Source organism: Mobula hypostoma, chromosome 14 (assembly GCF_963921235.1).
Source record: "Mobula hypostoma chromosome 14, sMobHyp1.1, whole genome shotgun sequence".
In the NCBI taxonomy this organism is placed as follows: domain Eukaryota; kingdom Metazoa; phylum Chordata; class Chondrichthyes; order Myliobatiformes; family Myliobatidae; genus Mobula; species Mobula hypostoma.
Genome location: NC_086110.1, coordinates 78,611,223 through 78,631,276, shown reverse-complemented (window position 1 = coordinate 78,631,276; position 20,054 = coordinate 78,611,223). Strand labels below are relative to the sequence as shown.

At 55.2% G+C, this 20,054-nt stretch overlaps 1 protein-coding gene across 1 annotated transcript in view; it reads right to left on the bottom strand.

Annotated features, from left to right (window-relative positions):
* The window catches only part of gpatch1 (G patch domain containing 1), a 69,254-nt gene that overhangs the window by 40,816 nt on the left and 8,384 nt on the right, over nucleotides 1-20,054 (bottom strand). The window contains exons 2-6 of the mRNA XM_063067332.1: nucleotides 12,147-12,294; nucleotides 10,418-10,497; nucleotides 8,042-8,246; nucleotides 5,052-5,261; nucleotides 4,149-4,327 (exon numbers count right to left, since the gene is read on the bottom strand). Coding sequence (XP_062923402.1) covers nucleotides 4,149-4,327; nucleotides 5,052-5,261; nucleotides 8,042-8,246; nucleotides 10,418-10,497; nucleotides 12,147-12,294 — 822 coding nt within the window. The remainder of the gene's footprint in view (nucleotides 1-4,148; nucleotides 4,328-5,051; nucleotides 5,262-8,041; nucleotides 8,247-10,417; nucleotides 10,498-12,146; nucleotides 12,295-20,054) is intronic.

The following is a 20,054-nucleotide window of genomic DNA, read 5'->3' as shown; positions in this document are numbered from 1 at the left end:
CAGGGGGTATGATAGTAGTCAATCTTGGTGGTAGGGAAGAGATGGACTCCGTGTGGGATTTCTGTATTAACTTCGTTGCTCAGCATATTTCACCCCATCCCAGCCCATGAGAGGCATAGTCAGGGTAGATAGTTAGAGACTTTCCACAGGGTGAGAGGTCTCATACCAGAGGGCACTGGGTGAGAGGTCACATACCAGAGGGCATTGGGTGTGAGGTCGCATACCAGAGGGCATTGGGTGAGAGGTCGCATACCAGAGGGTACAGGGTGAGAGGTCGCATACCAGAGGGCAGAGGGTGAGAGGTCTCTACCAGAGGGTACAGGGTGAGAGGTCGTGTACCAGAGGGCAGAGGGTGAGAGGTTGCATACCAGAGGGCAGAGGGTGAGAGGTCGCATACCAGAGGGCAGAGGGTGAGAGGTCTCATACCAGAGGGCACAGGGTGAGAGGTAGCATACCAGAGGGTATTGAGTGAGAGGAGTCATACCAGAGGGCATAGTCTCGTAGGTCACATATTAGAGGGCATAAGGTGTGAGGTCACATACCAAAGGGCATAGCTTTAAGGTGGAAAGTTTAAACGTTTACATGCTAAGTATTTTTTTTACACGAAATGATTGGTGGGTGGAACACCCTGCCAGGGGTGGTGCTAGAAACAGATACATTAGAGACATCTAAGTGACTCTTTGATAGGCACATCATTTGGAAGAAAAATGGGGGGCTATTTGGGAGGGATAGGTTAGTCAGATCTTGAAATAGTTTAAAAGGTTGGCACAACATGGGTCGAAGGGCCTATACTGTGCTGTGCTGTACTGTTCTATGTTCTTCCTGATCTGTGCACTGCAGCATAATATGCAAGGATTTTACTCACTTGCTACATCATCACGTCTACGTACTGGGTTTTAAAAATACAAACTTCACTTACAAGCTAATTACAAATCACATGCAGAATAACTTAGCAGTAGGTTGCCTGGATTTGGAGTCCTGGACTAAAAGAGGGAGTTGTGTGGACTTGTGTTTTATTCCATGGAAGGGGTGATCTGATAGAGGCACAGTACACAGAATCATAAAAAGGGAGAAAGCACACAGTCTGCTTCCTGAGGGAGAGGTTACTGACAACAAGAGGGCACAGGTTAAAGATCAGAGGGGAGAGATCAGAGGCAAGAGCCTCATTATAGGAAAGATGGAGAGGCTTTAGAGAGGGTGCAGAGGGGATTTACCAGAATGCATGTCCCATGAGGATAGGTTGAGCAAAGGCTTTTCACTTTGGAGCAAAGGAGAATGAGGGACAACTCGAGAGGTGTATACAAGATTATGAAACACATAGGTAGAGTGGACAGCCAGAGACTTTTGTCCAGCAATAGCCAATTCCACAGAACATTTAAGATGAATTTAAGGAGCAAAGCTTAGGGGAGATGGCAGAGGCAGGTTCTACACATCGAGAGTGGTGGTGCCTAAACCGCACTGCTGGGAGTTGTGGTGGAGGCAAATACACGAGGGACATCAAGAGACTCTTAGGTAGGCACGTGGATTTAAGAACAATGTGGGGTTATGGGCTGTGTAAGAGGGCAGGGTTCAAGTGATCGGTGAGTAAGTTGTGAATTGAGGGGCCTGTGCCGTACCACTCCGGGCCCAGGGGCCTGTGCCGTGCCACTCCGGGCCCAGGGGCCTGTGCCGTGCCACTCCGGGCCCAGGGGCCTGTGCCGTGCCACTCCGGGCCCAGGGGCCTGTGCCGTGCCACTCCGGGCCCAGGGGCCTGTGCCGTACCACTCCGGGCCCAGGGGCCTGTGCCCTACTACTCCGGGCCCAGGGGCCTGTGCCCTACTACTCTGGGCCGACGGGCCTGTGCCGTACCACTCCGGGCCCAGGGGCCTGTGCCGTACCACTCCGGGCCCAGGGGCCTGTGCCGTACCACTCCGGGCCCAGGGGCCTGTGCCATACCACTCCGGGCCCAGGGGCCTGTGCCCTACTACTCCGGGCCCAGGGGCCTGTGCCCTACTACTCTGGGCCGACGGGCCTGTGCCGTACCACTCCGGGCCCAGGGGCCTGTGCCGTACCACTCCGGGCCCAGGGGCCTGTGCCGTACCACTCCGGGCCCAGGGGCCTGTGCCGTACCACTCCGGGCCCAGGGGCCTGTGCCGTACCACTCCGGGCCCAGGGGCCTGTGCCGTACCACTCCGGGCCCAGGGGCCTGTGCCCTACTACTCCGGGCCCAGGGGCCTGTGCCGTGCCACTCCGGGCCCAGGGGCCTGTGCCGTACCACTCCGGGCCCAGGGGCCTGTGCCGTGCCACTCCGGGCCCAGGGGCCTGTGCCGTACCACTCCGGGCCCAGGGGCCTGTGCCGTACCACTCCGGGCCCAGGGGCCTGTGCCCTACTACTCCGGGCCCAGGGGCCTGTGCCGTGCCACTCCGGGCCCAGGGGCCTGTGCCGTGCCACTCCGGGCCCAGGGGCCTGTGCCGTACCACTCCGGGCCCAGGGGCCTGTGCCGTACCATTCCGGGCCCAGGGGCCTGTGCCGTACCACTCCGGGCCCAGGGGCCTGTGCCGTGCCACTCCGGGCCCAGGGGCCTGTGCCGTACCACTCCGGGCCCAGGGGCCTGTGCCGTGCCACTCCGGGCCCAGGGGCCTGTACCGTGCCACTCCGGGCCCAGGGGCCTGTGGCGTGCTATTCTGAAAGGCACATTTCTTCACACAAAAGGTGGTGCATATTTGAAATGAGCTACCGAAGTCGTGATTACAGTGGTCACATTTACATTAACACTAAAAACCATCTGGATAAGTCCATGCAACACACATAAAAGTTGCTGGTGAACGCAGCAGGCCAGGCAGCATCTCTAGGAAGCGGTGCAGTCGACGTTTCAGGCCGAGACCCTAGAGATGCTGCCTGGCCTGCTGCGTTCACCAGCAACTTTTATGTGTGTTGCTTGAATTTCCAGCATCTGTAGAATTCCTGTTGTTTGCAGATAAGTCCATGGATAGGTTTAACACCCGGATCTGGGCCGTACCCTCCAAATATCCAGACCTGCCTCTCGGTTTTTTTGCACTACCTTACTTCCCATTTTTCTACTTTCTATTTATGATTTATAATTTAAATTTTTAATATTTACTAATTTTAACTATTTTTAATATTTATAATATTTAATATTTGTAATCCAGGGAGTGTGAAGCGCAGAATCAAATATCACTGTGATGATTGTATGTTCTAGTACCAATTGTTTGGCGACAATAAAGTATACAGTATAAAGGATGGGAGAAGATCGGAGGGCTAAAGGTCAAAGGCAGGCAGACTGGACTAAGAAGCTGGGCAACACAGTCAGCACAGACGAGTTGGGCTGAAGGGCCTGTTTCTGGGCGATGTACTTTGTATAGTATACAATAAAGGAGATCAGGTATTGGTGTGTTGACATTCTAGGGGCTGCTGACATTAAGAAGGAGAACAAAAGTCTCCTGAAGAACATTAAACTACAAGTCCGCAGAGCCCGATGGGATCTATCCCGTAATATTGAGGCGAGACAGGAAATTGCTGGGTTTCTAACCACAGGTGAGTTCCCAGATCACCGAATTGCAGCCAGCATTGCTCTTTTGTTTAGGCACGGGACACATGTCCCTCACAACTCTGCACGACTTACAGAGTCATAGAACACTACACAGAAACAGGCCCTTTGAACCAACTAATCCGTGCCTAGATTAATAGTTTATTGATCCCATGGGACTGCCTAGTCCCATCGACCTGCATCCAGACCGTAGACCTCCAACATCCCTCCCATCCATGCTGTTGTTGTTGAGTGCCATCGAGTCATTGTCGACTCATGGTGCCCCTAGCAATAGTGAAGTTGTCCATAAGGTTTTCGTGGCAAGATACGGAAGTAAGTTGCCAGGGTTTTCTTCTGCGCAGATACTGCTGCCCAGCCAGATTCAAGCTCAGGACCATCCACCTCAAAGTCTGGTGCTGATGCCACTACAGCACCAGCTGGCCCGTCCATGGGCCTGTTCAAACTTCGCTTTAACATTGAAATTGGATCTGCATTCACCACTTGCGCTGGTAGCTCATTCCACACTCTCACCACCCTCTGATCCCCTTAAAGATGTGTGCTTGTGACTCACCCAACACCAGAGTGATGATGCTCCCCCACCCCCACACTGCCTCAGTCTACCTCTTGCTGTTCTGGGACCTCCACTTGGTCCGAGTCATCCAGCAGCTTGGCACGAGTGAAGCGGGAGGACAAGGAGGTGCTGACAGGGCGATACAGAGCTGCGGCTCGGCTGAATTCCTCCCGCTCACGCCCCTGCTCCCATTCCGTCATGCTGGGGTCCAGGCTGCTGTTCAGGGCATCTACGGAAAGTCACACACAACAGGGTGGGGTTACAGGGGGCAGGCAGTGCAACCAAGCCTCCACGCCTTCACATCAGAAGGTGACCGGCTGACCCAAGAAGTCAACTTTTCCCGTGAGCTGCGCCGCTCCTGGATGGACAGCAGGGAATTGAACGTATTGCCAGGACCAGAGGGAGCGATTGACCAGGCTGTGTCTTTATTCTTGGGGCGTAGGAGAATGGTGACCTAGCAGAAATGTTTAAAATGGTGAGAGGAAATGATAAGGTAACAGTTATTTCCCTAGGAAAGGGGAGACCAAGTCTTAGGGTGAGAGGGGAAAGTTTGAAAAGGGGCCTGAGGAGAACACTTTCATGCAGAGGGTGGTGAGTATATGGAATGATTTGCCAGAGGCAACTACCTCAATATCTTTTTGCAATACTTAATTTTTTTAATATATACTTATTATAATTCATAGTTTATATGTATTGCACTGTATTATTTCCACAAAACTAATTTCATGATAGACGCCAGTGATATTAAACCTGACTGTGATTCCTGTCCTGTCCTCTCAGCACCCACTTCTTCACACGAGGGATGGGAGTCTGGAATGTTCTCCCTATTGAGGCTGGTGGGGGGGGGCGGTGTCGAGAGTTGGTGGAAGATGTTGCAACAGTGGCCATCAGTCAGGTCAAGGAAGACATCAGCATATGGGCCAACACAAAGCAGAGGCACCGACCACTCTCACCATGATGGCCAGCGTTCAGCTTCCTCACGTACTCCTCGTACCGCTTCTGCTTTCCAGGCTCCTTCAGGAAGGGTTTAAACCCACTGCTGCTGGGCTGGGAGGGCAGTGGCCCAGGCGGGTGTGGGCTGGGAACATGGCTCGCTGTTCGCTGCACCTCCTGTAGCCTCAACTTATCCTCTTCAGCAAGGAGATCGAACACTGAGCGGGGCCCTGCAGGTAACAGAGGAAACCTTCAGATCTCCGGGAGCAAGTATATGATCCACCACACAGTCAGTAACTAGCAATTCACCAGCACTGTTCCATCAGTAACTATCAACTTATCCAATCGTCCATCCATAACCAGTAACTTATCAATCCCAGGCTGTCAATAACCAATAACTTAAGCTTACAAAGTAAATTTAAGGTTTTAACAAATCCCAGGAAACTTCTCAAACTACAAGAAAGAAATCCCTCTTGGAGATAATCACACAGCAAGAGGTGCGGTACATGTAGTTAGCCACACAGCCAGCAGGGCAGTACCAGGCAGAGTGCCACACAGCTAGCAGGGCAGTACCAGGCAGAGTGCCACACAGCCAGCAGGGCAGTACCAGGTGGAGTGCCACACAGCCAGCAGGGCAGTACCAGGTGGAGTGCCACACAGCCAGCAGGGCAGTACCAGATGGAGTGCCACACAGCCAGCAGGGCAGTACCAGGCAGAATGCCACACAGCCAGCAGGGCAGTACCAGGCAGAGTGCCACACAGCTAGCAGGGCAGTACCAGGCAGAGTGCCACACAGCCAGCAGGGCAGTACCAGGTGGAGTGCCACACAGCCAGCAGGGCAGTACCAGGTGGAGTGCCACACAGCCAGCAGGGCAGTACTAGATGGAATGCCACACAGCCAGCAGGGCAGTACCAGGCAGAGTGCCACACAGCCAGCAGGGCAGTACCAGGCAGAGTGCCACACAGCTAGCAGGGCAGTACCAGGCAGAGTGCCACACAGCCAGCAGGGCAGTACCAGGTGGAGTGCCACACAGCCAGCAGGGCAGTACCAGGTGGAGTGCCACACAGCCAGCAGGGCATTACCAGGCGGAGTGCCACACAGCCAGCAGGGCAGTACCAGGCGGAGTGCCACACAGCCAGGAGGGCAGCACCAGGCGGAGTGCCACACAGCTAGCAGGGCAGTACCAGGCAGAGTGCCACACAGCCAGCAGGGCAGTACTAGATGGAATGCCACACAGCCAGCAGGGCAGTACCAGGTGAAGTGCCGCACAGCCAGCAGGGCAGTACCAGGCGGAGTGCCACACAGCTAGCAGGGCAGTACCAGGCAGAGTGCCACACAGCCAGCAGGGCAGTACTAGATGGAATGCCACACAGCCAGCAGGGCAGTACCAGGCGGAGTGCCACACAGCCAGCAGGGCAGTATCAGGTGGAGTGCCACACAGCCAGCAGGGCAGTACCAAATGGAATGCCACACAGCTAGCAGGGCATTACCAGGCAGAGTGCCACACAGCCAGCAGGGCAGTACCAGATGGAGTGCCACACAGCCAGCAGGGCATTACCAGGCAGAGTGCCACACAGCCAGCAGGGCAGTACCAGGTGGAGTGCCACACAGCCAGCAGGGCAGTACCAGATGGAGTGCCACACAGCCAGCAGGGCAGTACCAGGCAGAATGCCACACAGCCAGCAGGGCAGTACCAAATGGAATGCCACACAGCCAGCAGGGCAGTAGCAGGCAGAGTGCCACACAGCCAGCAGGGCAGTACCAGGCAGAGTGCCACACAGCCAGCAGGGCAGTACCAGGCAGAGTGCCACACAGCCAGCAGGGCAGTATCAAATGGAATGCCACACAGCCAGCAGGGCAGTACCAGATGGAATGCCACACAGCCAGCAGGGCAGTACCAGGCAGAGTGCCACACAGCCAGCAGGGCATTACCAGGCGGAGTGCCACACAGCCAGCAGGGCAGTACTAGATGGAATGCCACACAGCCAGCAAGGCAGTACCAGGTGGAGTGCTACACAGCCAGCAGGGCAGTACCAGATGGAATGCCACACAGCCAGCAGGGCAGTAGCAGGCAGAGTGCCACACAGCCAGCAGGGCAGTACCAGGCAGAGTGCCACACAGCCAGCAGGGCAGTACCAGGTGAAGTGCCACACAGCCAGCAGGGCAGTACCAGGCAGAGTGCCACACAGCCAGCAGGGCAGTACCAGATGTAGTGCCACACAGCCAGCAGGGCAGTACCAGGCAGAGTGCCACACAGCCAGCAGGGCAGTAGCAGGCAGAGTGCCACACAGCCAGCAGGGCAGTACCAGGCAGAGTGCCACACAGCCAGCAGGGCAGTACCAGATGGAGTGCCACACAGCCAGCAGGGCAGTACCAGGCAGAGTGCCACACAGCCAGCAGGGCAGTACCAAATGGAATGCCACACAGCCAGCAGGGCAGTAGCAGGCAGAGTGCCACACAGCCAGCAGGGCAGTACCAGGCAGAGTGCCACACAGCCAGAGGAGTGGTGCAGCCATTATCCCACACAGCTGGTGGGACTGTACAGGCGGAGTGCTACACAGCCCCAGTGGCATTACAGGCGGAATGCCACACTGTCAGAAATGCCATCTTTCCAATAAGACAAACTCAAGACAGATGCTAATGATCCACTGGGATCTTGAAGGAGTGAGCGCTCCCCAGTGTTTGGGTAGTACCTGTGGTAATGTGGTGCAAATACTGTGCAGTCATCAGTCACGGTAATGACCAGAGGCCGGAATGTTCTTCAATGTTGCTCTCTCACTCGACACACATGAATGTTGTGAAAGATTCTGTACACATGCACATTCCTTCTCTATTTAGCACAGAATGACTCAGTGTACACATGACATACCGCTGACTGATTACCTTGGGGCTGTATATGGTGTCATATATGTACTCTGATAATAAATTTACTACACGTGGGTACTCCATGAGTTGTGCTTTGGTCTCTCTCCTCAAGGTGAAGGCCGGGTGCCGAGGAGGGTACTGTACCTGGCAGAGCTCTCTCTCCCAGCAGCTCCCTGCGCTGAGCTGCGTTCAGCTGGTGACGGCTCTTCATGGTCGTGTCACTGTTGAGCTGCCCTGTCGATTCCAGCAGGGCCTGGGCCACTGTGCTGCTGACGGCACCTGAAGGCACCACTGGCCGGAAGTAGTGAACTGGTCGGTAATCCCTGGGCAGCTCTGGAGGTTCGTATACCTGGGGCAAGGAACAGGTGAACATGAACGGTTAAAGACAGTCGCAGGCCCTCTCCCCACTGTCTGTAAGGTAAGAGTTAATTGTGATAAAATAAAATGGAAGCTGGGTGTGTCAGGTTGGAATGTGGCCTGGTTTCCCAATGTTTTGTCTCTATTTGGAATGCACATCAGGTTCATGTTTAATCATTTAACCGTACATGAATACAGCCAAATTAAACAGTATTCCTCCGGGGGACAAGGTGCAAAACACATTACCAACAGTACACAAACATACGGTTACAATTTCAGAAAAAGACACAGTCACAAAGAAAAAAATAAGAGGGTTGAAAGAAGATTGACGAAAATGATTCCAGATTGAACAGCTTGTCATATGAAGAGTGTCTAATGGCTTTGGGCCTGTATTCACTGGAAATCAGAAGGATGAGGGGGAACCTCATTGAAAGCTTTCAAATGGTGAAAGGCCTTGGTGGAGTGGATGTGGAGAGGATGTTTCCTGTGGTGGGAGAGTCGAAGACCAGAGGGCACAGGCTCAGTATAGAGGGGCATAATTTTAGAATGGAGATGAGGAAGAATTTCTTTAGCCAGAGAGTGGTGAATCAGTGGAATTCTTTGCCACAGGCAGCTATGAGACCAAGTCTTTATATTTAAGGCCGAGGTTGACAGAGTCTTGATTGGTCAGGGCATTAAGGGATATGGGGAGAAGTCAGGAGATTGGGGTGGGGCTGACAGGAAAATTTGATCAGACTGATGACATGGTAGAGTAGACTCGATGGGCCAAATGGCCTAATTCTACTCCTATATCTTATGGTCCAATATATCCCAAGAGCCTGAGTAGCATGACTATAGATGGCTTTGGTCTAGCTTATTCTTCCACTAAGCTGAGATGAGATACCAGTAAAGAATGTTTGAGCAACACACACAAAATGCTGGAGGAACTCAGCAGGCCAGGCAGCAGCTATGAGAAAAAAGTACAGTTGACGTTTCGGGCCAAAACTCTTCAGCAGGACTGGAGTAAAAAGCTGAGAGGTAGATTTAAAAGGTGGGGAGAGAGGGGAGAGAAACACCAGGTGATAGGTGAAACCTGGAGGGGGAGGGGATGAGGTAAGGAGCTGGGAAGTTGATTGGTGAAGCAGACAGAAGGCCATGGAAGAAAGAAAAGGGAGTAGGAGCACCAGAGGGAGGCAATGGGCGGGCAAGGAGATAAGGTGAAAGAGGAATAAGGATGGGAAATGGTGAATTGGGAGCCATTACCGGAAGTTAGAGAAGTCGATGTTCATGCCATCAGGTTGGAGGTTACCCAAACAGAATATAAGGTGTTGTTCCTCCAACCTAAGTGTGGCCTCATCACGACAGTGGAGGAGGCCATGGATGGATATATCAGAATGGGAATGGGAAGTGGAATTAAAGTGGGTGGCCGCTGGGAGATCCTGCTTGCTCTGGTGGACAGGGCATAGATGCTCAGTGAAACAGTCTCCCAATTGACATTGGGTTTCACCGATGTACAGGAGGCCACACCGGGAGCACCGAACACAGTAAATGACCCCAACAGACTCACAGGTGAAGTGTCGCTTCTCTGTGACCACGTGGGATTCTTTTGGATGCTGATTTCCTCCCGCATTCCAAAGACATACAGGTTAGGGTTAATGTATTGTGGGCATGCTATGTTGGGGCTAGAAGCTTGACGACACTAGCAACCTTCCCCCATCACATCCTCGGACTATATTGATGCAAGTGATATATTTTACTGTATATTTCAATGTTTTGATGTACATGTGACAAATAAATCGAATCTTTATCTTTAACTCTTCCAACAGTTGAGTGACCAGAACTGCATGTAATTCTCCAAATAAGGTTTCATTCATGTACAGATACAGCTGTAATGTGACTGCCTAACTCCTGTACTCAGTGTACTGACCGACGATGGCCAGGATGCCAAGAGCCTCCCAGTGTTGTCCCTCCCAGCCCCAGGGGTGAGCTCACAGACTGGGTTCCCTGGCTAGTCCTTTGGCTCCGCGTTCTCCCCTTACGTGGAGCAGGACTGTGCAGTGCCTTTCACCCACACGGCACATCCTGGGATCAACAGACAAAGAACCCGCCTACTAGGCTGACGAACCCCATCCACAATACTCCATCCTTCGGTCACCCCACAGGCATACAAGGTGTCACAAGTACCTTCATTGATTTGGGCAGCTTGGATCCCAGTGTGAAACCCTCCAGCAGTTTGCCGATGTATCCTGTCGGAATATCTGAGCCTGCAACACAGAGTGAATTAGGCTGGTGACAGAGGGGACAGGAGGGATGGTGTGGAGACCTGCACCCCTCAGTCTGATCCAGCGTTCATAAAACGTAGAATAGTTCATTGTTAACCTACTCCAGGATCGATCTAATCCTGCCCTCCTACACAGACCTTCATTTGTCTATCATCCATGTGCCTATCTAAGAGTCTTTTCAATGCCTTTAATGTATCTGCCTCTACCACCACCCCTGGCGAGGCCATTCCACGATCCACCAGTCTCTGTGTAAAAAAAATCTACTTCTGACATCACCCCTATATTTCCACTAATCACCTTAAAATTATTCCGTCTCATATTAGTGTTATTTCTGCCTTAGGAACAAGTCTCCTTCACTCCTTCATGCTCTCGAATCCAGGCAGTATCCTGGTAAATCTCCTCTGCACCCTTTCTAAATCTTACACATCCTTCCTATAACGAGGATCTTGTCTTTAATCTCTCCCCTCTGATCTTAAACCTGTGCCCTCTTGTTTTCAATAACTCCCCCATTTATGATCTTATATACCCCTAGCAGGTCACCTCTCAGTGTTCCAGGCAATAACATCCAAGTCCACGCAGCCTATGCTTGTAGCTCAGAGCCCCAAATCCGGGCAACACCCTGCATGTGATTTGTTATTAGCTTGTAAGCGGAGTTTGTTATTTTTAAACCCCAGCACGTAGATGTGATGACGTAGCAAGTGAGTAAAATCCTCACACATTATGCTGAAAGAACGTAGCACAGTACAGGTCCTTCGACCCATGTCACGCTGACCTTACCTTACTCGAAGATCAATCTAGCTCTTTCCTCCCACACAGCCCTTCATTTTTTTTTTTAAATCAGCCATGTGTCTATCTAAGATTCTCTGAAATACCCTTAATGTATCTACCTCTACCGCCACTCCTGGCAGCACATTCCACATACCCATCACTCTCCGTGTTAAAAAAAAATACCTCTGGCATCCCCCCATATTTCCACCAATCCTTTAACACTTTGCCACCTTATATTAATTATTTCTGCCCTAGGAAACACCTTCTTCACTCCAAAGAGAAATGCACTCTAACCCAGGCAGCGTCCTAGTAAATCTCTCCAAGCTCTGCAAAGCTTCCACATCCTTCCTATACGGAGGTGAACAGAACTGAACACAATTCCAAGTATGGTCTAACCAGGGTTTTTTATAGAGCTGCAACATTACAAGGTCTATTCTATTGTCAAAGCACGCATGTGCAATACAACTCTGATATTTGTCTTTTCCAACATTACCTTGCGGCTCTTGGATGCAATCCCCCAATTAATGAAGGCCAACACTCTGAACCTTCTTAACGACTGCAACTTTGAGCGATCTATGGAGTGGACCCCAAGATGCACTGCTAAGAATCCTGGCATTAATTATTAAACACAAAAGATTAAGCAGTTGCTAGAAATCCAGAGCAACACCTAAAATGCTAGCAGAACTCAGTAGACCTGCTCATTCCCCTCCACAGATGCTGCCCGACCGACTGAGCTCCTCCAGTATTTGTGTGTTGCTCTGCCTTCACGTTGCAACCCTTCAGAGGGGCGTCTCTTGTCCCACAACACGCCCCCATCTCATATCGTGCAGCAAGCTCCCACAACCCAGACATCTCGACCTCACCTTTTCCCTTCCTGTGGATTTGTGGAGCAGTCCATCCATACAACCCGTCTCCCGTCTCCACCTCACCCAACACCGAATCGTAACGTGAAAGCGAATCCCTGGCATAGATATCATCATCGTCCTCCTCCAGAGCCCCGACACCAAACGCCTTTCAGACATATGGAGAAGAAACACATCAAAATAGTGTTACCCAGCCTGAACTGTACACTATCTTCATCCTCACCTCCAACTATCGCTCACTGACCCCCTGACCATCACCCACTGTCACCCCTCACTGACCCCCATCACCATCATCCACTACCCCCTCACTGACCCCATCACCATAACCCACTGTCACCACTCACTGACCCCATCACCATCACCCACTGACACCCCTCACTGACCCCCATCACCATCACCCACTGTCACCCCTCACTGACCCCCATCACCAACACCCACTGTCACCCCTCACTGACCCCATCACCAACACCAACTGTCACCCCTCACTGACCCCGTCACCAACACCCACTGTCACCCCTCACTGACCCCCATCACCATCATCCACTACCCCCTCACTGACCCCATCACCATCACCCACTGTCACCCCTCACTGACCCCATCACCATCACCCACTGTCACCCCTCACTGACCCCCATCACCATCACCCACTGTCACCCCTCACTGACCCCATCACCATCACCCACTGTCACCCCTCACTGACCCCATCACCATTACCCACTGTCACCCCTCACTGACCCCATCACCCACTGACACCCCTCACTGACCCCCATCACCAACACCCACTGTCACCCCTCACTGACCCCCATCACCAACACCCACTGTCACCCCTCACTGACCCCATCACCAACACCCACTGTCACCCCTCACTGACCCCATCACCATCACCCACTGACACCCCTCACTGACCCCCATCACCATCACCCACTGTCACCCCTCACTGACCCCATCACCATCACCCACTGTCACCCCTCACTGACCCCCATCACCATCACCCACTGTCACCCCCTCACTGACCCCCATCACCATCACCCACTGTCACCCCTCACTGACCCCATCACCATCACCCACTGTCACCCCTCACTGACCCCATCACCATCACCCACTGTCACCCCTCACTGACCCCATCACCATCACCCACTGTCACCCCTCACTGACCCCCATCACCATCACACACTGTCACCCCTCATCACCCCTCACTGACCCCATCACCATCACACACTGTCACCCCTCACTGACCCCATCACCATCATCCACTGTCACCCCTCACTGACCCCATCACCAACACCCACTGTCACCCCTCACTCACCCCCATCACCATCACCCACTGTCACCCCTCACTGACCCCCATCACCATCACCCACTGTCACCCCTCACTGACCCCATCACCATCACCCACTGTCACCCCTCACTGACCCCCATCACCATCACCCACTGTCACACCTCACTGACCCCATCACCAACACCCACTGTCACCCCTCACTGACCCCCATCACCAACACCCACTGTCACCCCTCACTGACCCCCATCACCATCACCCACTGTCACCCCTCACTGACCCCCATCACCATCACCCACTGTCACCCCTCACTGACCCCATCACCAACACCCACTGTCACCCCTCACTGACCCCATCACCATCACCCACTGTCACCCCTCACTGACCCCATCACCATCACCCACTACCCCCTCACTGACCCCCATCACCATCATTCACTGTCACCCCTCACTGACCCCCATCACCAACACCCACTGTCACCCCTCACTGACCCCCATCACCATCACCCACTGTCACCCCTCACTGACCCCATCACCATCACACACTGTCACCCCTCACTGACCCCATCACCATCACCCACTGTCACCCCTCACTGACCCCCATCACCAACACCCACTGTCACCCCTCACTGACCCCATCACCATCACCCACTGTCACCCCTCACTGACCCCATCACCATCACCCACTGTCACCCCTCACTGACCCCCATCACCAACACCCACTGTCACCCCTCACTGACCCCCATCACCAACACCCACTGTCACCCCTCACTGACCCCCATCACCAACACCCACTGTCACCCCTCACTGACCCCCATCACCATCACCCACTGTCACCCCTCACTGACCCCATCACCATCACCCACTGTCACCCCTCACTGACCCCATCACCATCACCCACTGTCACCCCTCACTGACCCCATCACCATTACCCACTGTCACCCCTCACTGACCCCATCACCCACTGACACCCCTCACTGACCCCCATCACCAACACCCACTGTCACCCCTCACTGACCCCCATCACCAACACCCACTGTCACCCCTCACTGACCCCATCACCAACACCCACTGTCACCCCTCACTGACCCCATCACCATCACCCGCTGACACCCCTCACTGACCCCCATCACCATCACCCACTGTCACCCCTCACTGACCCCATCACCATCACCCACTGTCACCCCTCACTGACCCCCATCACCATCACCCACTGTCACCCCTCACTGACCCCATCACCATCACCCACTGTCACCCCTCACTGACCCCATCACCATCACCCACTGTCACCCCTCACTGACCCCATCACCATCACCCACTGTCACCCCTCACTGACCCCCATCACCATCACACACTGTCACCCCTCACTGACCCCATCACCATCACACACTGTCACCCCTCACTGACCCCATCACCATCATCCACTGTCACCCCTCACTGACCCCATCACCAACACCCACTGTCACCCCTCACTGACCCCATCACCATCACCCACTGTCACCCCTCACTCACCCCCATCACCATCACCCACTGTCACCCCTCACTGACCCCCATCACCATCACCCACTGTCACCCCTCACTGACCCCATCACCATCACCCACTGTCACCCCTCACTGACCCCCATCACCATCACCCACTGTCACCCCTCACTGACCCCATCACCAACACCCACTGTCACCCCTCACTGACCCCCATCACCAACACCCACTGTCACCCCTCACTGACCCCCATCACCATCACCCACTGTCACCCCTCACTGACCCCCATCACCATCACCCACTGTCACCCCTCACTGACCCCATCACCAACACCCACTGTCACCCCTCACTGACCCCATCACCATCACCCACTGTCACCCCTCACTGACCCCATCACCATCACCCACTGTCACCCCTCACTGACCCCCATCACCATCATTCACTGTCACCCCTCACTGACCCCCATCACCAACACCCACTGTCACCCCTCACTGACCCCCATCACCATCACCCACTGTCACCCCTCACTGACCCCATCACCATCACACAATGTCACCCCTAACTGACCCCATCACCATCACCCACTGTCACCCCTCACTGACCCCCATCACCAACACCCACTGTCACCCCTCACTGACCCCATCACCATCACCCACTGTCACCCCTCACTGACCCCATCACCATCACCCACTGTCACCCCTCACTGACCCCCATCACCAACACCCACTGTCACCCCTCACTGACCCCCATCACCAACACCCACTGTCACCCCTCACTGACCCCATCACCATCACCCACTGTCATCCCTCACTGACCCCCATCACCAACACCCACTGTCACCCCTCACTGACCCCATCACCATCACCCACTACCCCCTCACTGACCCCCATCACCATCACCCACTGTCACCCCTCACTGACCCCATCACCAACACCCACTGTCACCCCTCACTGACCCCATCACCATCACCCACTGTCACCCCTCACTGACCCCCATCACCATCACCCACTGTCACCCCTCACTGACCACATCACCATCACCCACTGTCACCCCTCACTGACCCCATCACCAACATCCACTGTCACCCCTCACTGACCCCCATCACCATCACCCACTGTCACCCCTCACTGACCCCCATCACCATCACCCACTGTCACCCCTCACTGACCCCATCACCATCACCCACTGTCACCCCTCACTGACCCCATCACCATCACCCACTGTCACCCCTCACTGACCCCCATCACCATCACCCACTGTCACCCCTCACTGACCCCATCACCAACATCCACTGTCACCCCTCACTGACCCCATCACCATCACCCACTGTCACCCCTCACTGACCCCATCACCATCACCCACTACCCCCTCACTGACCCCCATCACCATCACCCACTGTCACCCCTCACTGACCCCATCACCATCACCCACTGTCACCCCTCACTGACCCCATCACCATCACCCACTGTCACCCCTCATTGACCCCATCACCCACTGTCACCCCTCACTGACCCCATCACCATCACCCACTGTCACCCCTCACTGACCCCATCACCCACTGTCACCCCTCACTGACCCCCATCACCATCACCCACTGTCACCCCTCACTGACGCCATCACCATCACCCACTGTCACCCCTCACTGACCCCCATCACCAACACCCACTGTCACCCCTCACTGACCCCATCACCAACACCCACTGTCACCCCTCACTGACCCCATCACCAACACCCACTGTCACCCCTCACTGACCCCATCACCAACACCCACTGTCACCCCTCACTGACCCCCATCACCATCACTCACTGTCACCCCTCACTGACCCCATCACCATCACCCACTGTCACCCCTCACTGACCCCCATCACCATCACCCACTGTCACCCCTCACTCACCCCCATCACCAACACCCACTGTCACCCCTCACTGACCCCATCACCATCACCCACTGTCACCCCTCACTGACCCCATCACCATCACCCACTACCCCCTCACTGACCCCCATCACCATCACCCACTGTCACCCCTCACTGACCCCATCACCCACTGTCATCCCTCACTGACCCCATCACCATCACCCACTGACACCCCTCACTGACCCCATCACCAACACCCACTGTCACCCCTCACTGACCCCATCACCATCACCCACTGTCACCCCTCACTGACCCCATCACCATCACCCACTGTCACCCCTCACTGACCCCATCACCCACTGTCACCCCTCACCATCACCCACTGTCACCCCTCACTGACCCCCATCACCATCACCCACTGTCACCCCTCACTGACCCCATCACCATCACCCACTGACACCCCTCACTGACCCCCATCACCATCACCCACTGTCACCCCTCACTGACCCCATCACCAACACCCACTGTCACCCCCTCACTGATCCCATCACCATCACCCACTGTCACCCCTCACTGACCCCCATCACCATCACCCACTGTCACCCCTCACTGACCCCATCACCATCACCCACTGTCACCCCTCACTGACCCCCATCACCATCACCCACTGTCACCCCTCACTGATCCCATCACCATCACCCACTGTCACCCCTCACTGACCCTTTCACCATTACCCACTGTCACCCCTCACTGACCCCCATCACCAACACCCACTGTCACCCCTCACTGACCCCATCACCATCACACACTGTCACCCCTCACTGACCCCCATCACCATCACCCACTGTCACCCCTCACTGACCCCATCACCATCACCCACTGTCACCCCTCACTGACCCCATCACCATCACCCACTGTCACCCCTCACTGACCCCATCACCATCACCCACTGTCACCCCTCACTGACCCCCATCACCATCACCCACTGTCACCCCTCACTGACCCCATCACCAACACCCACTGTCACCCCTCACTGACCCCCATCACCATCACCCACTGTCACCCCTCACTGACCCCCATCACCATCACCCACTGTCACCCCTCACTGACCCCCATCACCATCACCCACTGTCACCCCTCACTGACCCCATCACCATCACCCACTGTCACCCCTCACTGACCCCCATCACCATCACCCACTGTCACCCCTCACTGACCCCATCACCAACACCCACTGTCACCCCTCACTGACCCCATCACCAACACCCACTGTCACCCCTCACTGACCCCCATCACCAACACCCACTGTCACCCCTCACTGACCCCATCACCATCACCCACTACCCCCTCACTGACCCCATCACCAACACCCACTGTCACCCCTCACTGACCCCCATCACCATCACCCACTGTCACCCCTCACTGACCCCATCACCAACACCCACTGTCACCCCTCACTGACCCCCATCACCATCACCCACTGTCACCCCTCACTGACCCCCATCACCAACACCCACTGTCACCCCTCACTGACCCCCATCACCATCACCCACTGTCACCCCTCACTGACCCCCATCACCATCACCCTGTCACCCCTCACTGACCCCCATCACCATCACCCCCTGTCACCCCTCACTGACCCCATCACCATCACCCTGTCACCCCTCACTGACCCCCATCACCATCACCCACTGTCACCCCTCACTGACCCCCATCACCATCACCCACTGTCACCCCTCACTGACCCCCATCACCAACACCCACTGTCACCCCTCACTGACCCCCATCACCATCACCCACTGTCACCCCTCACTGACCCCCATCACCATCACCCACTGTCACCCCTCACTGACCCCCATCACCAACACCCACTGTCACCCGTCACTGACCCCCATCACCATCACCCACTGTCACCCCTCACTGACCCCCATCAACATCATCCACTGACACCCCTCACTGACCCCATCACCATCACCCACTGTCACCCCTCACTGACCCCATCACCAACACCCACTGTCACCCCTCACTGACCCCATCACCATCACCCACTGTCACCCCTCACTGACCCCATCACCAACACCCACTACCCCCTCACTGACCCCATCACCATCACCCACTGTCACCCCTCACTGACCCCATCACCATCACCCACTGTCACCCCTCACTGACCCCATCACCAACACCCACTGTCACCCCTCACTGACCCCCATCACCAACACCCACTGTCACCCCTCACTGACCCCATCACCATCATCCACTGTCACCCCTCACTGACCCCCATCACCATCACCAACTGTCACCCCTCACTGACCCCCTCACCATCACACACTGTCACCCCTCACTGACCCCCATCACCATCACCCACTGTCACCCCTCACTGACCCCATCACCAACACCCACTGTCACCCCTCACTGACCCCCATCACCAACACCCACTGTCACCCCTCACTGACCCCCATCACCATCACCCACTGTCACCCCTCACTGACCCCCATCACCATCACCCACTGTCACCCCTCACTGACCCCATCACCAACACCCACTGTCACCCCTCACTGACCCCATCACCATCACCCACTGTCACCCCTCACTGACCCCATCACCATCACCCACTACCCCCTCACTGACCCCCATCACCATCATTCACTGTCACCCCTCACTGACCCCCATCACCAACACCCACTGTCACCCCTCACTGACCCCCATCACCATCACACACTGTCACCCCTCACTGACCCCATCACCATCACACACTGTCACCCCTCACTGACCCCATCACCATCACCCACTGTCACCCCTCACTGACCCCCATCACCAACACCCACTGTCACCCCTCACTGACCCCATCACCATCACCCACTGTCACCCCTCACTGACCCCATCACCATCACCCACTGTCACCCCTCACTGACCCCCATCACCAACACCCACTGTCACCCCTCACTGACCCCCATCACCAACACCCACTGTCACCCCTCACTGACCCCCATCACCAACACCCACTGTCACCCCTCACTGACCCCCATCACCATCACCCACTGTCACCCCTCACTGACCCCATCACCATCACCCACTGTCACCCCTCACTGACCCCATCACCATCACCCACTGTCACCCCTCACTGACCCCATCACCATTACCCACTGTCACCCCTCACTGACCCCATCACCCACTGACACCCCTCACTGACCCCCATCACCAACACCCACTGTCACCCCTCACTGACCCCCATCACCAACACCCACTGTCACCCCTCACTGACCCCATCACCAACACCCACTGTCACCCCTCACTGACC